The sequence below is a fragment of the Calonectris borealis genome, chromosome 12 (genome assembly GCF_964195595.1).
Source record: "Calonectris borealis chromosome 12, bCalBor7.hap1.2, whole genome shotgun sequence".
NCBI classification, from domain to species: Eukaryota; Metazoa; Chordata; class Aves; order Procellariiformes; family Procellariidae; genus Calonectris; species Calonectris borealis.
Window position 1 is genome coordinate 3,547,862 of NC_134323.1, and position 19,238 is coordinate 3,567,099.

At 37.3% G+C, this 19,238-nt stretch overlaps 1 protein-coding gene across 1 annotated transcript; it reads left to right on the forward strand.

The window, feature by feature from the left end:
* The first annotated feature begins 15,602 nt into the window (after positions 1-15,602).
* Positions 15,603-17,204, forward strand: LOC142087007 (leukotriene B4 receptor 1-like). The gene has a single exon (XM_075160711.1). It carries the CDS (start codon positions 15,713-15,715, stop codon positions 16,721-16,723), a length of 1,011 nt encoding a protein of 336 aa, XP_075016812.1. The 5' UTR covers positions 15,603-15,712; the 3' UTR covers positions 16,724-17,204.
* The last annotated feature ends 2,034 nt before the right edge of the window (positions 17,205-19,238 follow it).

Genomic DNA, 19,238 nt, shown 5'->3' on the forward strand with positions numbered 1-19,238 from the left:
AGCCAGGTATTATCAATTCATGCTCAGGGTAAAGCTATTTCTGATTAGGGTTACTTTGCGACAAGGACACTACAGTGTCTGCTTCACAGCTTCTACATCCCTCGGTGTGTCTACTAATTTTCAGAAATATTCCTACCTTGAGCGGTTAATACACTAGCATGAACAATACCACAAATGAAGACATGGGAGTGAGAGACAAGTAGAAGTAGAAAACTACTTCTCATTGACTTGGTAACTCCTACCAGCTATATGCACTGTAAAGTGTAAAACTGAAGCTGTTCTCGCCTCACTGAGTTCAGTATTCAACAACATTTGTAATTCCTGCAGAAAGACATGTCAAAAAGGTCTGTCCATGAAAGTAGAATCTGGTAAAACATACACAGCCTGGTGACAGGAGTTTAGAAAAGTGATGGGTGTGGCTTGGCATTGACATGGAAGGAGGAGAACACATCTTCCTTCTTCTGAAATAAGACACAGGAGGAAAATGCAACAAGACACTCAAGAAAGCTAAGGCTAAGTCTAAATGTAGACTTGCCTTTTTCAAGGCAGCTGCCACACCTTGTATATTTGCAATGAGTGGGAAGGTGTCAACATTCAACAAACCCAAAGGCCTGTCCCAAAGACAGGTGCTTAGTCACCATGCAAGTGTTGACTTGAAATGACCTCCTACTAAAACAAACTACAGGGTGTGCAGGTATGACTGTAAAACTGATTGCAACATTGATCCTGGTGTAGGAGTTAAATGTTACAAAATGCAGCAAAAGACCTTATGGAAGGGTAAAACAATATTTAAAGAAAACTGATTTCAGTCACTCACAGTCATTCTCTCATACCCCTGTACTCAAAAGCCCCAAAATGCACATGTCCAAATACTCGGGCCAGGATCACTTGTGCTATGACACGAGGTTCTATGCCTTTTAGGAGTGAGTTATTGTGATGTGATTTTTTTTGTCTCAGTCTTTTATTTCACCCTCTGTAAATTTTGGGCAAGCTCACTGCCTGTTGTCTTTCTTCCTGCTGAGCTAACAAAAAGAGGAATGACCTGTATGACTTACTGTAAACTTGTTGCCATCTTCCTGTTACCAGAAGGCAGGTCTTCTGCTGATAAGGCATTTCTGCTGTAGGCCTCTCAGAGCACAGGCCTTTTGATCTTGATGTAAACACTGCATTTGTCAGCGTTTAACAGTTTGATTCCTCTTATTTGTGTCCTTGATTATCACATATATGTCATTTTTGTAACCCTTGCCTTATTGATTCTACTCATGGTATCACACACAGACATCTCCATACTCAATTCAAACCAATCTTAATATTTCTTTTACAAATCTCTGTGCTGTTCTGGCAGCTGGGAGTATCTTCACACTTCACTAAAAACCTTTCCATCTTATTCTTCTCCACGGAAAGTCTGCTAAGGACATAATTGCTATTCCTCCTGCTCTGCAAGCCCAGTCTCTTTAGATAACGGTCTTTCAGCTGATGAATCAAGTAGTCTATGTTAATTATTTCTTTTGTTGTCTCCTTTTGGAAGATCAGGGCCATTCAAAAACAAAGTAAATTAAGCTCCTTGCCTTTGTAAGGCTGTTTAAATATGCACAGCAAATTTCTGTTTTCACATTGAGTGCCTGGCCCTATTGTCACGTGCACCAACAAACACAGGAACCACAACACTCTGAAGAGTCCCTTACATTGTTTTACAGTTGATGATATCCTGCTATTAATCAAGTCAGTGTAACTATTTCTAAGTGCTGTTTTGTGAGAAGGGCAATCCAGCTCTTTCTCCACAAAGAACGACTTGACAGCAGAGCATTTGTAGATGGGAATGTGACCACGTGTAGCCACATGACAGAATTCTACTAGTCATCATCCCAGGCAAATTCAAGGAATAACAGAACCAACCACAAGTCTGAAGTGCCAATAAAATGCCAGCAAGCTTATTATTATACCAAGTACATGCTATATGCTTCTTCCTTCACGTTTTGTATCCAAAGCTGACTAGAAATGAAAAAGGGAGTTGTTACAGTTGAAACTACTGATAAAAGCAGTGCTGCACCTTTTTCACTTATATATGAGGTGAAAAAAAATCATTATCCATACTCCAGAGGCCTGTTTGTTACCACTATAGAGAATTTTTTAATGTGCATAATCAGTCTTCTAAGAAAATAGTCTTTACATCTTTCTAAAAAACCCACCAAAAATAAACTATATTAAACACCGGAAACTAGAATATCAGTAGCATTATCTTTGTTTAAGACTCCTTGAGGGCTTGCGGTGGCAACTTGACAAAAACCGTGAATTGGATATGAGTTTGCACACTGGTTGTTTAAAAGGAACAATCCTTTCCAGAAATCTAATATTTGCTTAAACATCTATTATTTGATTGAACAGAATTCTCTGTTTGCTTCTGATCCTTGCCATTTAAGTAGTGTTTGTATTGGCTCAAATACCTCCAAACATGATTGTGCTGAGCTAGACACACTAGTAGAAAAACAGCAAGTTTCAAAGAAAGATGTGAAGACAACCAAAATGTTGGCACAGATCTACACTGTAGGCAAAAGCCCACATCAGCACTTTCCCCATTGTTACTGTGTTTCATTCAGGAATTTAACAAGTTCAGAATATGTTAACACAATCATCATCAGTCATATCTTTACACCTCACAAGATTTTACCAGCCATCCTAATTTTTGCATTTGAATTTGCACCAATACAAATTATGCCTGAGACCCAGAATTGAACCTTAATGAAAATGAGAATAGTGAAATACGGACACTTATAGAAACCTCTTAGGCAAGAAAGGAGGTAAAAGAATTAATAAGATGCTTATTACCATGTATACAAAAAATAATATTTGGGTCAATTTGCAGTGATTTGCTTGAATCATCTTCCTTGTTACTGAGTGTATAGACAGCATCTGCTACCCATTTCATTTTTTCCTGCAGACATCAGTATGACATCTCTTCTTGCATTCCCAAAAATTCTCTTTGTCTTTGGAAAATATTATAATACAGATCTGTGACATTTCTTTCCTTCCAACCCCCAAACGTCACAGACCAGCCCAAGTATTCAGCTTTAAGTAAGTTCTGTTCATATGCACAATTTTGAACTGGTGCCCAAGGCCAGGAAGGAATCAACTAGCGAGAAGAAGTCAGGCCTACACAGAAACCTACATAAGCCTATGGCATTGATAAAAACTAACATATACACAGGTATAAGAAACTTAGGAAGACTAGAGTGATACATTTTGTTTTAGTTTGCCACAAGTAGTCAGATTCCATAAAGTTCACGTTCAGAACAGCACACTTGTTCAGTTTTAAGCTTCATTAGAGAATACAGATTTTTTTTAAAGAAGCTGGGAATTTTTCCCCCCCCTAATAATTCTTCTATCTGTACCACAAAGATTTCCAGTGCTCCTTGACACAACAGATTTACCCTTCCAAGTTTTCCTACATCAGTAGGAATCCTGGCCATTGTTTAAGCATTACTTTATTTTGAAAAAGCAGCACTAAAATAAAATCATACAACACCAATATGATCTTCCTTCATGGTCTACAGATCAAGATAATTGTTTGTTGTTTTTTTTAAACAAATATCACCCCTTAAAACTCAACTCAGGAGGCAAAATGCAGGTTTAATCCCTTCCTTCTCAAGAATTGTTTGAGACCCAGTTGAAGTCAGTCATACCTGTACAATATATTTTGGTTTTAGTACAGTTGTGACTGACCTGTAATAATACTCACATGTTGCAGCTGACCTGAAAGGTGGACAATCATAAACATGTATTTTTCTTAAGAGCTGAGTGTGCATTGGAAGGAGGCTTTTTTCTTTTTTTTTTTTTAAATAGCAACACTGGGTTACGTAATAGTATTTCTTCAGAGTAAAACTTTAAATATAGAAGATTCCATAAATATACCAGACATTCAGTTCAATTTATAGCCCAGTTTTGTTAAACTAGCCAGAGGAGGGTTCCACTTCTGGACTGCCTGAAGAGGGTATTGATTTCTTACCTTTAGCAAAAATGTTTTTTTTAAATCCACTGTTGGACAGGTTAGCAGACTTCTTAGATCACTGCATTTGTTAAACACTTGTTAAACTCAAGCTGTACTTGCATATAAGCGCAGTAGCATAGTCCTAGAACACAATCTGATATGCATTTGAACCATGGCTGCAAAGATACTTTCCCTTCCTTTCCTTTCTCCTTGCTCCCTCAGCACTTCACATTCACTTCCATATTGTTCCCCATGCTCACTGGCATTAGGAAAGTAAACAAGACTTGAAATCAGTTCCTAAGTCTCTTTCAGGCTGAATTTGGTTACTGGCAGAACAGGGCCAGAAAGAAGGGAAGAGGGCAATGGGTTAGTGGGAGTGCAGAAATGCAGGCTTACATGAATATCAACCTAGAACATCAGAGCCTAGCCATTTGCCAAGGTAGAATACCCACAATTAATAGATCCTATCATTGTCATCTCTTCTATCTTCAAACCTTTAATCCATATAATAGAGATCATATTACTCTTTTGGCTCACATTTTGATAAAGCAAATCAATTCGTGCTTGTAAACCATCCACATAATAAATAAAGCTTCATAGCAAATTGTAAGGATCTAGTGACTAACAGGCTGAATTGCAGAATTGCTGCTCAGTCAAAGAGAATTTTGTTAGAATCTGGGAGTGAGAAATGCTTAACAAGAATGCTGAGACTTGAGGTACTGGGAGTTTTACTTAAGATTTACTCAGAGTTGGTGTTCTGGGTTGGAGCACTGAAGAGTTTTGAAATTGAAGCTAGGCAAAATATGGAATTAAAAAAAAATAATAAAAGGCGGCACAGGAAGATGGAAAGGGGAGATACAATTTTGTGTGGAATGAATATATGAGGAAGAGAGTTGAAAATGTAATCTATGTTGTGATGAAAACTGCGTAGGTTGAACCCTCAGGGACAGCTTATGTCTTGCCCAAGTTCCTATAAATTACAACAGCTTCCCAGCATGTTGTGTGAGTGGTAGAACCTGACATTTTTTGCTGTGCAGAGAAACTGTTTGCACCCTCTAAGGTAGAAAGCTAACAAGATGGTTTTGATCTGCAGGCAAGATACTTTTCAGGTGAAGAGAAGATTTAGAGAAAAAGCAGAATTCAGCATGCTGTTACTGTAAGGCTAACATGCCTTACAAGACTGTAAGAGTGGCTAGGGCACAGTAACATACTTGTCAAAGAAAGGCAAAGAAATCTTGTTTGTCATGTGGCATGAGTCAAACAGCAGCATTTCAGGCTTCTAGCCCACGTATAATGAAAAGGCAAGGAGACCACTATTCTTCTATTTAATAAGCAATTTCATCCAATGTCACACCTTGCTTGGTATCCCAGTTGGGCAGGGTGTCAGGGAAGTTCTTGAGAAATACAGGGCTTAGGAAATTTGCTAGCTAGCTCAAAGTTACTTCTAAAAAGACACAGCGCTGCTACTGCTAGATCCAACTGATTACTGACAAAAGTGAATCCATTTCTGGAAACACAGTTGTGTCCAGAAGAACTGAAACTGTTGTCAGTCATTTAGTAATTTATTGAGGGGAATGTTGGTCTTTATCTAGTCTCATTAAGGTTTCACTCACTCATTTTCAGTGCTAAATTGTTCAAACACCGAAGGATGGAAAAACGTCTGACTCTGATCATATTTGTTGAGAGACTTCACGTCAGCCTATAAGAAACAATCTGAGAGTTCCTCTTTAGTGGGTGCATTAAAAAATGCACTGATGAGAGTTTAACTGAGTTTAAGGGATATGTAAAGATTTTTTTTTTTCCTTCATTTTATAATTGTAGTTTTTTGGATCTGAAACATGTATGCAATCCCACTAAAAGATGCATCTATAAAGCAAACAGTCGTCTTAGATGTGGAGATGTAATGTACGTAGACAATTTATGTACATTAACAAAAAAAAACCAAACCAAATTAACAAGCTTAACAAAATGAATTGTTCAGATCTGAGTTTTGACTGTTAGTGCATGTAAAAATAAATGCCTGATCTGCTGTTTGGCTGATACCACTTTCCAAAGAAAGAGATAGATAGCCTACAAATGCATCTAAATTGTGCACAGACACTTACTATCCCATCCCTTGGGCATGTTAAGTTAAAAAGTATTGCTTGATGATTCCTGTAGGAACATAGTTCCCTTCTAGGCTGAGGGACACAGGCAGTTGGGAATGGTTAATCACGGGTTTAATCACCAGCATCATGAGTAGCATTGTGTCAGGCTGTGTCAAACATGTCAGTGCAAAAATATAATTATAGGGAAATTAAGGTTGGAGGGGACTTTTGAAGGTCATTATTCTAATCCTTTTGTTCAAATCATAGCTAGGATCAAACTTAGATCAGGACAGTTATTCTGGTGGTTCTATTGGGCAAATAATACAAGGAGAATATAAAATGACAATTCTAATAAAATTCCACCATTTAATTTAACCCATTTCTGGAATTAACACTGACTGAAGGGCATTTTGAACAGGGGGCAGTGTAGTAACCTGTCATGTTTTAAGCTGCGAAATGATATTTTAGAGACATTTTTGCACTTGCTAGAAAGGAGAAGCTTGCCAAAGGCTGCCTGGACATAGTACTTTGAGAAAATGGATTTAGTGGAACAACTTTTTTTTTTTTAAATTAATATGCTATAAACAGCTTGAGATGCTTTAAATATTGCTACCATGTACGTTGCCAATATGTTACTAGAATAACACTCTTAAGAGTGTCTTCACGGTATGGTGAAAATCATTTGGCTATCCGTGTTTGGCAGCTGGAAGTGAAGCTGCTCAGATTACAAGCCAAAGAAGTGGTAGAAAATGAGTACTGCCATCATGTGACATAAAAACAAATTTTCTGCTGAAAGCAAGAAATATATGAGCTTTCATTTGGCAGATAAATTGGTCTCATGATTTCCTATTAAAGGGTATGCCATCCTGAGGCAATTTCAACTCTTCTACTTGGACCTCACCCTAACATAACTTGTGAAAACAGTTTTGCTGTGTTTGTGGGCTGCAAAGATGCCTTGATTAGCTGGAGAAAACAATTCTCTCAAAGCTTCTATCTTACTCTATTTTATTGGATATTTCCTCATTTTGGCAAGCTGCTAGACAGTACTGATTTTTTCTGTTGTGCTTACGAAAATTACTGTTCTCAGAAAACATAGGCTAACAATTTTCAAAATTTAAGTTCTGTTTAAATCATAGAATCATAGCATAGTTTGGGTTGGAAGGGACCTTTAAAGGTCATCTAGTCCAACCCCCCTGCCGTGGGCAGGGACATCTTCAACTAGATCAGGTTGCTCAGAGCCCCGTCCAACCTGACCTTGAATGTTCCCAGGGATGGGGCATCGACCACCTCTCTGGACAACCTGTGCCAGTGTTTCACCACCGCCATTGTAAAAAATTTCTTCCTTATATCTAGTCTAAATCTTCCCTCTTTTGGTTTAAAACCATTCCCCCTTGTCCTGCTAAAAAGTTTGCCACCATCTTTCTTATAAGCCCCCTTTAAGTACTGATAGGCTGCTATAAGGTCTCCCCAAAGCCTTCTCTTCTCCAGACTGAACAACCCCAACTCTCTCAGCCTTTCTTCACAGGAGAGATGTTCCATCCCCCTGATCATTTTTCTGGCCCTCCTCTGGACCTGCCTCAACAAATGTCTGGCTTTATATGCTTTAGGGTTGTTGTTCTTGATATCTGTATAACCTTGTATAGAAGATAGCATTCCATGATGATAAACGCTAACCTCGCAAACCTCTTAAACTATAGATTCAGCCTAACATTGTCCAAAACCTGAATCAGAGAACTAGAACTTGGATGAAGTTTGTGACTGGATCTGTGATGTGTCATGCGGGGGACCCCTAATAATCTGATCAACTGATACTCAGCAGCAGCTATGTTTTCCCTACTATGTAGTCTGTTTTTCACTCGGTAACAGACCTCAAAATGTGCCGAAAACCAGCACTCTTTATCAGGATATATTGCACATAGCAAACATTTTGCTTTAGCAACATGAAGTACATCCAGCTAATACAGAGGGGAACCAAGGCAGCAGAGCTATAGCAATAGTTTCAGTAATACTGTGGTCGGATACCACACGACATGGTTAATGCGTAGCAACTCAAAAGACAGGAAAACAGCAATCATGAAAAAAGTGGTCACACATTTGCTCTGTAGGGGAAGAACAGATGTTAAAGTGATACTATCCAATACCATTGAGGACTAAATGCTTCCTACACAGGTAGGTGTAACAAGACACAAAGCTACCAAGAAAAAATAACATACGCAATTAAAACTGCCTTGCATACACTAACAAATAATGGCATATTTAAGTGATACTTGACTTTTAACAGTTTAAGCACAGAATAGGACACACAGCAAACAGAGATACAAAGCTCTACCTGACAGAGGACAACCTATGGTTTAAGGATTACAAGGTAATTGCATCACATGAGGATTTCTATGATTGTGAAGCATCTGGAGTAAATGAAGGAATAATGACACAGTGACCTTTGGAACAAAGTCTTCTAAGTGCTAGAGCACAGACTCGCATTGAGGGGAAAAAAAAGCTGATTATTATTTTTGTGGTTTGAATGTAAACAAAACCAATCCCCAATTTTCAAAAAAATAAGGACGTTTTTGACAGCAGTTTAAGTACAGACAGCCAAGCTATCCTTCTTTTTACACTGTAGCAGGATGAAACAGACTTGAGATGAGGGATCTTAGACCTCTGTGTAACTTGGTTTCTTTCATTCTTCTTCTGCAGCACACTGCAGTTTAATTGAACTTTTGAACATCAGAATTAGTCTGTTCCTCTGTCTCAAAGAGAATATAAAAGAACTGAATGAAGGGAGAAAGGCAACAGGGATGATGAAAAGCATAGAATGGTTTCTATATAGGAATTGATCACGTATGCAAGACCTCTTCAGTCTGGAAATAAGAAATGACTGACAGATGTAGGGTTTAATTGAATAAGGACTATGGAAAGGATGAACAGGGATCAACTATTCACTGTTTCTTCCAACATCTGAGCTGTGGGGAGACAGATGAAGCTAACAGGAAGCCAGCAAACAAACAAATGGCGGTGGTTCTTCACACAGCATGTATCAAAACTGCAGTGCTAAAAGTTTACATGAGTTCAAGGATAGACTTAGGAAGTCTACAGAGAAGTGTCCACAAAGCTTTATTAAACACACAGAAACCATACCCGGCTCAGGAAACTCCTCAGTTGTAATTGGCTAAATGCCAGAGCGTATGTTGGGCAAGTATAGTCACATGTGGCTTGTTCTTATATTCTTCCCTAGGCACCTGCTTTTGGCTGCCATCAGAGACAAGATACTGGGCTAAAAGGACTTTCTGGTCTGACTCAACACTAGAACATAAGAAATAAGAATGCCTAAACCCAGATTATGTTATTAGGCTTAAGAGTCAAATGTAAGAATAATATGAGATCAGGTGACTTTAGAGTCTACTAAAATCCATAAATAATTAGATTTTTAACTAAGAAAATGGTGCGAGCACTTTCTGCCAGTGAAAACACTTGCTTCATTTAATGGAGGAGTCATCATTATTCACAGCCATTTCTAATACTAAATAAAAGTTCTACGGAAGCAATAGATCACATCACAGAATGATAGAAAATTACCTGTGCCTGAAGATTGTGTATCTTACATTTTTCCATACAATACATTATGTGTGCATTTAGTAAATAGCTGTTGCTGTGTGTGGCACCTCAGAATCAATCTTGACTACTTTTTATTTCAGATTAAGAATGCTTGGACAAGATCATTCTGAATAGCAGCACAGTACAACACTGCTAGCTTTTCTAGCTGTGCAGAACATACCAGGTATGCTAATTACTAAGTGACTGAGGGGGTAAGCGTTCCTCTACAAGTTGCTTTAGCTAACACACCTATGGTGGCTGCTACAGAGCAGGAGAAAATCCTTGTATTCCTCATAAAATTAGTACAATCTTTCTACTTTCAGCACAGTTAGCCAGTCTCCTGATAAGGCCACAGGTAAGGCCTGTGGTAAGGCCACAAAACCAAGAGTTCATGTCACACTAGGGCCCAAGTTAGTGGCTCAATGCTTGTGTATTAAAGGAATTAAATAAGACTTGGAAGCTGCTCAAATCTGCTGAGCAGGGTTGTTTCACAACATGAGAGATTGCAATTTGATCTGCTTTTCAAAGAGACTACAAGAACTAATGGAAACTACACTGAAGGAACAATCGTTAATATCATTGCCAAACTTTCCAAACTTTGTTAGTTCAGAGGCATAGAAGATTAAATCAGATTCCAAGTTATTTTTGTTGCAGAGAGAGCTGCCCTTATTGTATTAGTTACAGCAGAATGTAACATTGGAAATGGACATATATCAAAACAACTAAGAGAGGTAGAAATATGAGTATTTAGAAAATAACACGATCTGCAAGACAGAAAAGACATTGTGATTTTTATCTATAAAGTTATTGACAAATTAGAAACAATATTGAAATTTAAGTCACAATCATCTAACCTTCTTATTGAAAAGAATCAGCTCTATGGGTCTCAGCCCTGAACGCCGTGCACCACGAGCAGAGAAAGGCTACACCTCCGTGGCCTGCAGTCTTAGCCAAAAAACCTATAGACGGTTCCCCAGTGCCGCCCTGTGTTGAAAATATATAACTACATGGACAGATCCTTTTACATAAGAGTATGCTATAGGAAATAGTATATGCCTGGTTTATGTGCAAAACAGCAGCAACCATCTGTTGCTGTAGCACATGTGCAGCAAAGTATGGGTTTGGGTTTTTTTAATCACAGGTCCTTCACTAAGAAATGCACTGCTAAAGACTTTCTTTCATTACACTGCTGAATAACAAAAAGAGATGTTGATCCTATAGTAATATAATATTTGCATGCAATCCCAGCAAACGAGGTGGGAATGGCAGTAGGTTTAGCTAAACAATAAAGAAAAATCAAGTAACTTTTGCCAGCAAATCATCCAAGCAGTATTTTTCATCAGTAATTTATTACTCAAAAGGAAGAGTATGATTTACCCAGTAGCAATTGTGGTGCCAGATATGCTTGTGTAGATAAGGATTTTGGCTAGCAACAGTTTGTGTGCAAACAAATAGCAACTTAGTGATAGTGGATTTAGAACAGGCCGAAGTCTCACCTTAAATTGTAACAAATCTGTATATTTACTGTTTGAAAGCTTGTACTGTGAGTAACAGGAAATTAAAACAATATACATTCATAATAATGTTGAGAAAATATATTTTTAAGTTTTTCCATAATCTCTGCATAATTGTTATTCATATTCCAGCTTGTAGTCAATTATAAATATAGTTTTCCACTACCTTAATTAACACCACTACTCTCATGCCCCTGGCATGTCTGTACAGGGGAAATATTTCACAATATACTTGAGTAGTTTCACAACTGTTGGAAACGTCTTCTGATTGTCTGTGGTAAGAAGGGTACCAATATGTAAGCATGTATTGATGCACATACAACAGGTGCCTTGTAAGCACTCCTCCTATCACAAGTTCTAAAGCAGTTTTCCCTGAACGTAACAAACAGGAAGTCTTTTCTCTGCCCAGTCGTATAAAACTATCATTATTGGCTGCTGAGCTGGGTAAGGGATATAATTTTGTAATATTATTAGAAGACTGATTAACAACAATGCACACGGCACAGAATATTTCAAACTTTCTATTTATAGTGCAAAGTACATATTTTGTATTACGTTCTGGAACTGATCCTGGGGTAGCTCTTCACTAAGTTGTTGTCTCTGGTGATAAAGAAGCACTGAGAGTGTTCTCATTTGTACTTGCTACCTCATGGGCTGCTGTCACAAACAGTGTGCAAGAGCTTAGAAAAGTCTGGCACGTGTCTTTTCCTACACTGCACTTTCCTTTGCAGTAGTTGCAGAGTAGAGACATTAGCTGCTGTGCACCACCATGAGATCCCATTTATATAAGAGACCTCCTGTAATCAAGAAAGCAACATTTAGATCAGCTATGAACTAGCCCTTAATTCTCTGATCAAGGCAAAGTGTGCCGCTTTCACACTGTCATTAATAGCACCATTGAATTGAGTTTGTTGGAAGGCAGCTATACCAATCCTGCAAATACTACCTTGTTTCAATGGATGAAGAACTACGAGGTTTAGACTAGTAACTTCCTCCCTTTGGCATTAGCAGGCAAAGTTACTAACATCAGTTTCCAGCATCCCAGCAGATACATGATACTTGGTGATCATTATTCTACAATCACTTACTAGACAAACATCCAGGGGATCCTTCTGAAGACAAAAATTAGAGAGGATTTAAAAAGTCTTCTTGGTAACAGCTATTCATACAAGTTACGCAATACAGATTTCCCATGCATCAGGTACTCTGTAAATTGTTACAGGCATGCTCTTACTACATGGAGGGGGGGATGCACTTTGAGCAGAGGCTCTTAGCCCAAAGACTCTCAGCATCTTGAAGTGAAATTCTGATTCTCAGAATAAATATGCAAAAGCTAGAAATATCAATTATAATTTACATTTAGTGGTCCAAACACAGCTGTCTGAAAATGCTCAATGGTAGTGTAAATTACAGACCATCCACCAGAGGGAAGCTCATGCATGCATACAAAGAAAAATAAATAATTTGAAGAATGAATGAAACACCCCCCTAATATTTAAGCCAAAGCAAATTCTGTTCAAAATGTTTCTTAGCAGTAGCATAGATTTCTTGAGCTTGGAAAGTTTTCAGAAGTTATTTGCCAATCTAAAGGTAACAGATTTAACAGAAAGTTTCCCGTGTTAATGACTGAATTGTTGCACTACATATAATATGCATGCACACAAAGAACTTCACAGATTTAGACTTTTTTTTTTTAACACAGAAATGCATCCTAATTTCAGTGCTGTTAACAGAATTAGAACGCAGCTTACGTGGTCAGAAGTCCAACTGCATGTTCATACATTAAAAGCCCCACCCAAATTTGCTCACTAAAATGAGTAAGATACTGAGTTGTTTAGCTACTGTTGTGTTTAGCATGTTATTGAACATACTACATTGCTCCCCTTGTTAATGGAAATATTTGTTAAATTTCCCATAAAGTTTCTGTACTACTAGTGTAAATTTGACAAATAACAGACACTTTTAGAGAATATTAAAGACAGCTTACAAACAGTCTGAAGTTTTCATAGTGATCCAACAGTCACATAGAGCTCTTCAGAAACACGCTCCCTAGCTAATATTAACTCTAATATCTGTGATATTAAGTCTAATAGCCTGTCTTCAGAGTCTTACTCAAGGAACTCTTAGCATTTCAACATCTGTCTGGGATCTTTTTTGAAAAATAATCCCAGGCTGTTGCTGCAATTCTGAGATTCATTGGTTTTCTTGCTTAAATTAAAGATACAGCCAGAGGCAGAGGCCATCTGGCAAGCAAACTTCGACTGAAGTGGAGAAACATGTTTGTGAAAAATGTAAGGACAGATGCTTCAGAAGTTCAACGAAATCCATACAGCACTGGTTTAGAACTATACTAATACTGATACCAATAGTTCTACAAACAACTGCTCCTTGCCACCAAAAGTAAAGTTTTAAAGAGGAAAATCTTACAGAGGTGTCACCCAATGCTACAGGCACATACAGGTTCTTTTAGGGATCCTTGGTAGAATGAGGGCTGCCACAGGGTTGTCGTTACAATTAGAACTTTATTATTACATAAAAATTTTAATTATCAGTGTAGCTTATTGTTATCTACAATTTCTAGCAGTTAGGATAGTTTGTTGTTACACAGAATTTTTAGCAATTATCAGAGCTTTCAGTTAAGCAGAATTTCTAGTAATCAGTAGAGCGTTCTTACTATCTAATGTAACATTTAGTTACCTAGGCTTTTAGTCACCTAGGCCCTCTGCAGATCAGGTCAAATTCTTAATAATCAGCATGTGATACAATAATCATAATCTAGATTCAGACTTTACCTAAAAGAACCTGCCTGTCCCTGTAGCATCGGGTGACAAGAGGCACTGGGCATCTCTCTCTGAATATTTAGGGTTTTTTTTTGTTTGGGTCCCTCCCCCCCCTTTTTTTTTTCTTCCCCCCCCCCAATCTACAACTTAGTTCAATCTAGATATGCCACTGGCAATAAATTAATAAAAAGCCCTTCCAAAGTTACTTCTGGAGAAATAATAATGTATATAAAGGTGATTTCATTAGAAGAAGAGACATTGCCCAGCACTTCCTTTCATTAGTTGATTTTCACAAGTGGTTTTCAGAAATTCCCTTTAGAATACAAACAACTGGTTTGGGTTTTTCCCGTACCCTGTATAAAATGTAGTTAAAAATAAAAGGAACTGGAATCATGTATCAGATTAAATCCAAATTAAAATCTTTATTACACAAATAGTATTTTGAAGATATAATACTTGATTTCAGTGGAATTATTCTGGATTTGCTTTTGATCTCATTATACTCCTATGAGATCAAAAACAGCTAAGCTGATTTGGGGGTGGTGGTGTTGCAATCCTTTTTCCATGGTGAAAGATACTTTTCAACTTAATATTATGCACTACATTTGCCAGGTTTGTAAAATTCTATCTCAACACTTAGGGAAATAATCTGTATCATAGTCTTAAATTTAAGAGAGCGAGCTATGCATAACTCCTTTTTTCTGTGCATCTTTTTTATGGAAAACACCCTTCCAGTTTCACTTCTGTGACTCTTGAACATTTCTGTTCATGCTGCTGTTTTAGTTCCTCCTCTAACATTTTAGCAATGAACTTCAAAAGATGATGTTTTGTCATCAGGATAACAAAACATTTTCATATTCTTTGGCCAGACACTGAAGAACTTAAGATTCACACAGGATTTGAATACTGCACTGACTACCAAGTTTCCTAGGAGATAAAGTCATAGCCCATTGCTGGCGCAGCACGAGGACAATGTAATAATAAATTTTCTCTTTGACACAGAGCATTTCCTCCTATAACCCTATATCCAGACTATTCTGATGGTTATTGTTTGGCTAAAGAACTGCAGTTTCCCAGAGCATTAGAAATACAACTCCCACCCACTTTATTGTACCAGTCTCACTATAGGACTAATGTTGATTTCCTTTATGCCAGCATATTTTTAAAGCACAATTGACTGCTGAATTAAAAAAGATGACATGAAGGTAGTAAGCACAGCTTTTTATGCTTTGGAATGGAATTTCATGTCAAACATATAATGCACATTTGTGGTTTATCTGCCACCCCTCTTTTTTGGGCTTTTATAAAATAAAATGTTGAGTTATTCATACAAACAACAGTAAAAAAGCATAAAGAGGGTTTCTTTCTCCTCATAGCTGTTGATTAAATCAGTAACTTTAACAAAGTAGCAAGCCTCTTCAAATAGGGACACTTTTGAAAGACCACTGACATGCTTTAAAATCTGCTGAAGGATGATGGATGTATAACTAAAAGCAAAGTCAGGTGCTGCATTGTATTTTTATTTTTGCTTTGTATGCAAAAATGCACACTGTCTTCCTAAACAACAGGAACTGCCATATGTGGTCAGATGTTTGTAAGAGTGAGCATTAGGATGTGAGCTCATACGCCATATTAGTCTACAGAATATCAGTTAGAGAACTTTCTCTCAAGTAGTTCACTAACACCTTCAGAATAAAAGCAGAGTGCAAAGCAAAGAGGATATTGGCAACTGAGAAGAACTGAAGAATTTCCAGAATGAGTCAAGCTGAGGAAAACAGTATCCACTCGACATGGAATATTGTGAGGTCAGTAGTCTGCATAATACTGAGCCTGTCATTTATTATTGGGACTCCTGGAAATTGCATCGTCATCTGGACTGTTTGTACAAAAATGAAGCAAGTATCTCCTTCAGTTCTGCTGATCTTGAACCTGGCCATTGCAGATGTCCTTGTGCTGATTACTTTACCAATTTGGATTTACTCCTTTGCTGACTCATGGGTTTTTGGAGTCATCTTCTGCAAAATACTGGTTTTCATTATTTACTGCAGCATGTATGCTAGTATATTTCTAATTACAGCACTGAGCTTGGAGCGGTTAATGGCTGTGTTTTACCCTTTCACAATTCAAAGATACAAAACAAAAGAAAAGATCTCTTTAATCATGTTCCTCATTTGGTTCCTGTCTATTGCTTTTGGCATTTCTGTCATTCCATTTCAAGAAACAGAAGAAACGAATGGTGGACTACTATGCACATGTCGCAACTACTCTTCTAATAGACAGAAAGTGTCATATCTTTTGCTGGAGACTCTTGCAGGTTTTGTAATCCCTTTTTTAATTATTTGCACTTGTTACATGTGTGTTGCAAGAAGAATAAGCAGAATGACTTACCCATCTAAGCAGCGATCGGAACGGCTCATTGCCAGCATTGTGGTGGCATTCATTTTATGCTGGTTCCCTCATCACCTCTTTAACATCCTGGATATTATTTCAATTCAGATAGAACTCTCTAATGAGGAAATGTCTTTGGCACTGGATGAAATTGTAGGCAGAGGAGTGTACATCTCTGGAGCACTTGTATTCATCAGTAGCTGTATTAACCCTCTCCTTTATGCTTTTGCTGCACGAAGATTTCAGAATCACTTAAGATTTGCCAAGATATCAAAGCTGTTTGAACAGATGAGTCAGACTGTAACAGAGGAAGACAAGAAAAAAAGTTTGGTTGTAACCAAACAAGAAGATACTTTACTAAGCACAGAAAATCTCTAACAAGGAACATAGACTTGATGAATAATGTGATTCCGTGTCATTTCTTTAGTAGTCCTTTCTCCTCATACTCTGTTTCATTTACTAAGCAATCCAGGTAAAACTAGAGACAGGTAAAAGTTATTAGGGTTTTGTGTGTTATAAAGAATTGGTATTGACAACCTAGTTCAGTTCCTAAGTTAGTATCCACATCATGAAATTAGCACTATTTCACTGGTGCTGAGAACCTCAGCAAGGTGGCCAGAAGCTCAGAGTGTAAGGAATACAGCATTTTTACTTTCCATTAAAATTATTTGTGATTCCTAGAAAGTCCGTGTACAGAAAACAGAAAAGGACTGTATGTGGAAAACAGAAGCTTTGAAAGTTTAAAACTAAGTTTTCCTTCAGAAAAAAATTGTAGATGCTCAAAAATCCTTATATAATCTAAAGTTTTAAGAGAACATACTTAAATTCTTGATATGGGTAAGAATGGCTTTGAAGTATATTAACGACACATAAAATTCTTTTGGGTAGATGGAAAATATAAAGCTATTTCTATTCATTGCTTTATTTAGGTTTGAAAGTAATAAGGGTTGTTGACACAGTCAAGCTCATTTATGAATTATCTTGTGTTAGTTTAACAAGTAAAATGTGAAGTGTGACATGCCTTTTCAGAAAAAAAAAGGTACAAGAATTCTGTATTGTATGGCAAACAGTTACAGACTTCATGCTATATTTGATGTCAAATACATTGCATACTTCAGTGGCAATTAAACTATTGATATATTGAATATACATACTATGAGTATCCTCAAATGCCAAGATGTCTATTAAATTATGGAGGAATTGGATCAGGCTCTGGTAGGAGGGAAGAAGAGATCCTTGATACTATTTTTACATGTAAGAAAGTTACGGTAGCAGTACAAAGTGTCTAATATCATAAGAACTTCACCCTGCAAATAAAAGCATTATTTTTTCTTCTCTTGTAGAATAGAGTGGACTTTGCCATAAGAAAGCAATAAATTTAGCGCTTACAAGGACCTTATTGTAGTTTTGTGAATGTGTGCAAACTCACTGTGGAAAAACTGCATGGCATCAAGTGTTTACTTTTGAAGCTTGTTTTCTTTCAGTTATGCCTAACATTTTTTATGCTTACTCTTGCTTATTTTTAAGTCAATGATTTGTAATAAGATCAAGATAACTACTGGTTACTAAGAAACATATTGTAATTTCCTGTACATTGTTCTGGACAGCTGGTAAATAGCTATGTTACTCATCTTTACAAAGAAATTACAATACTAATTAGAACTTAATTTTCAAAATCTGATTATGTAACAACCAAGGATATTTGAGTTGTATTAATTTAGCTTATAAACTGAAATAAACACAGGGAAGTAAAATCCTTACCTGTTAATGGAAGAATATTTCTCTAAACTTTGCATATGTATTTGTTATTCCTGCTTCTTATGAAAAAGTCATTTTTTCTACCCAATAGGAGGAAAGTCCACACCACAGTGGGCTTTCCATCAATAGGACTCCTTCACTGAAATTAAGGTAAATAAAACTTTAGCAAGACTTTGTTTGCAGCAAAGAGTAAGCAGCAGATGAAATGCCTTAGACTTTACCCCATCCACTTATCACTTTTTTCAGCCCACTAATGGCTCTTTAATTGCTATTAGTATATTCAATATAGCAATGGGGCATTATCTCACAATAAAAGCAGCAACTTTAGTTATCTATTGCATAAAAAAAGTGAAGCTGTATTTCCCAATATGTTCTTGAGATAGGAGTCACTCACTGTTCAACAACAACACAGAAGAGATGAGGAGATAATAAGCACATGAGCACTGCAACTGAACTGGAGTTCTAGGCCACAAGGAGCCAAGCATTTCACAACTTACAGGTTGGGAAAAGATCCAGACAAACTTTAGTACAAGCTACCTGACCGGAATTTTCCTTTCTATCAGTCTGTGCCCTATAGCTATAACCCATATTCTTATTAGGAATTGGGTTAAACCCCTAACCATCTCTGTGTATGTATCATCTATCTCATGAATGAGGCAGTCTTTTTTTGTGGCATTTGCTATTTAAGAAGTCTGTTGGGAGCACTGACTGCATATTAAGTGTCTTATGCCCAGCCTAACCCAGGACAGACTATAAAGGGATCAGTGGCCAGATAATATAGTCTGTGCAATACTGCCTACTGCAGTGGTGTTTGATTTTTGTTTGTTTAAATCAATGGGTAAGGAATAATGCATCAGACCTTTTTTCTTTTCTTTTTATCCTGTCACTCACAGACAAGTGAACTTTGCTGCTCAGGCTGCATCCTGCCCAGCATCCAGGAATCTTAAAAAGGGAACTAGTAACATTCACAGATCAGTAAATACATTCTAGGGAATAATAAAGTGATTAGTTAAGGCAGTTTTGAATTGAAAGCTGTTACTCTGAGGATTCAGAATCATTTACTACCAGGCGCTGCTCTTCCACTGAAATTACAGTACTTAATATAGAGACCTAAACTAATTTAACTAAACAATGA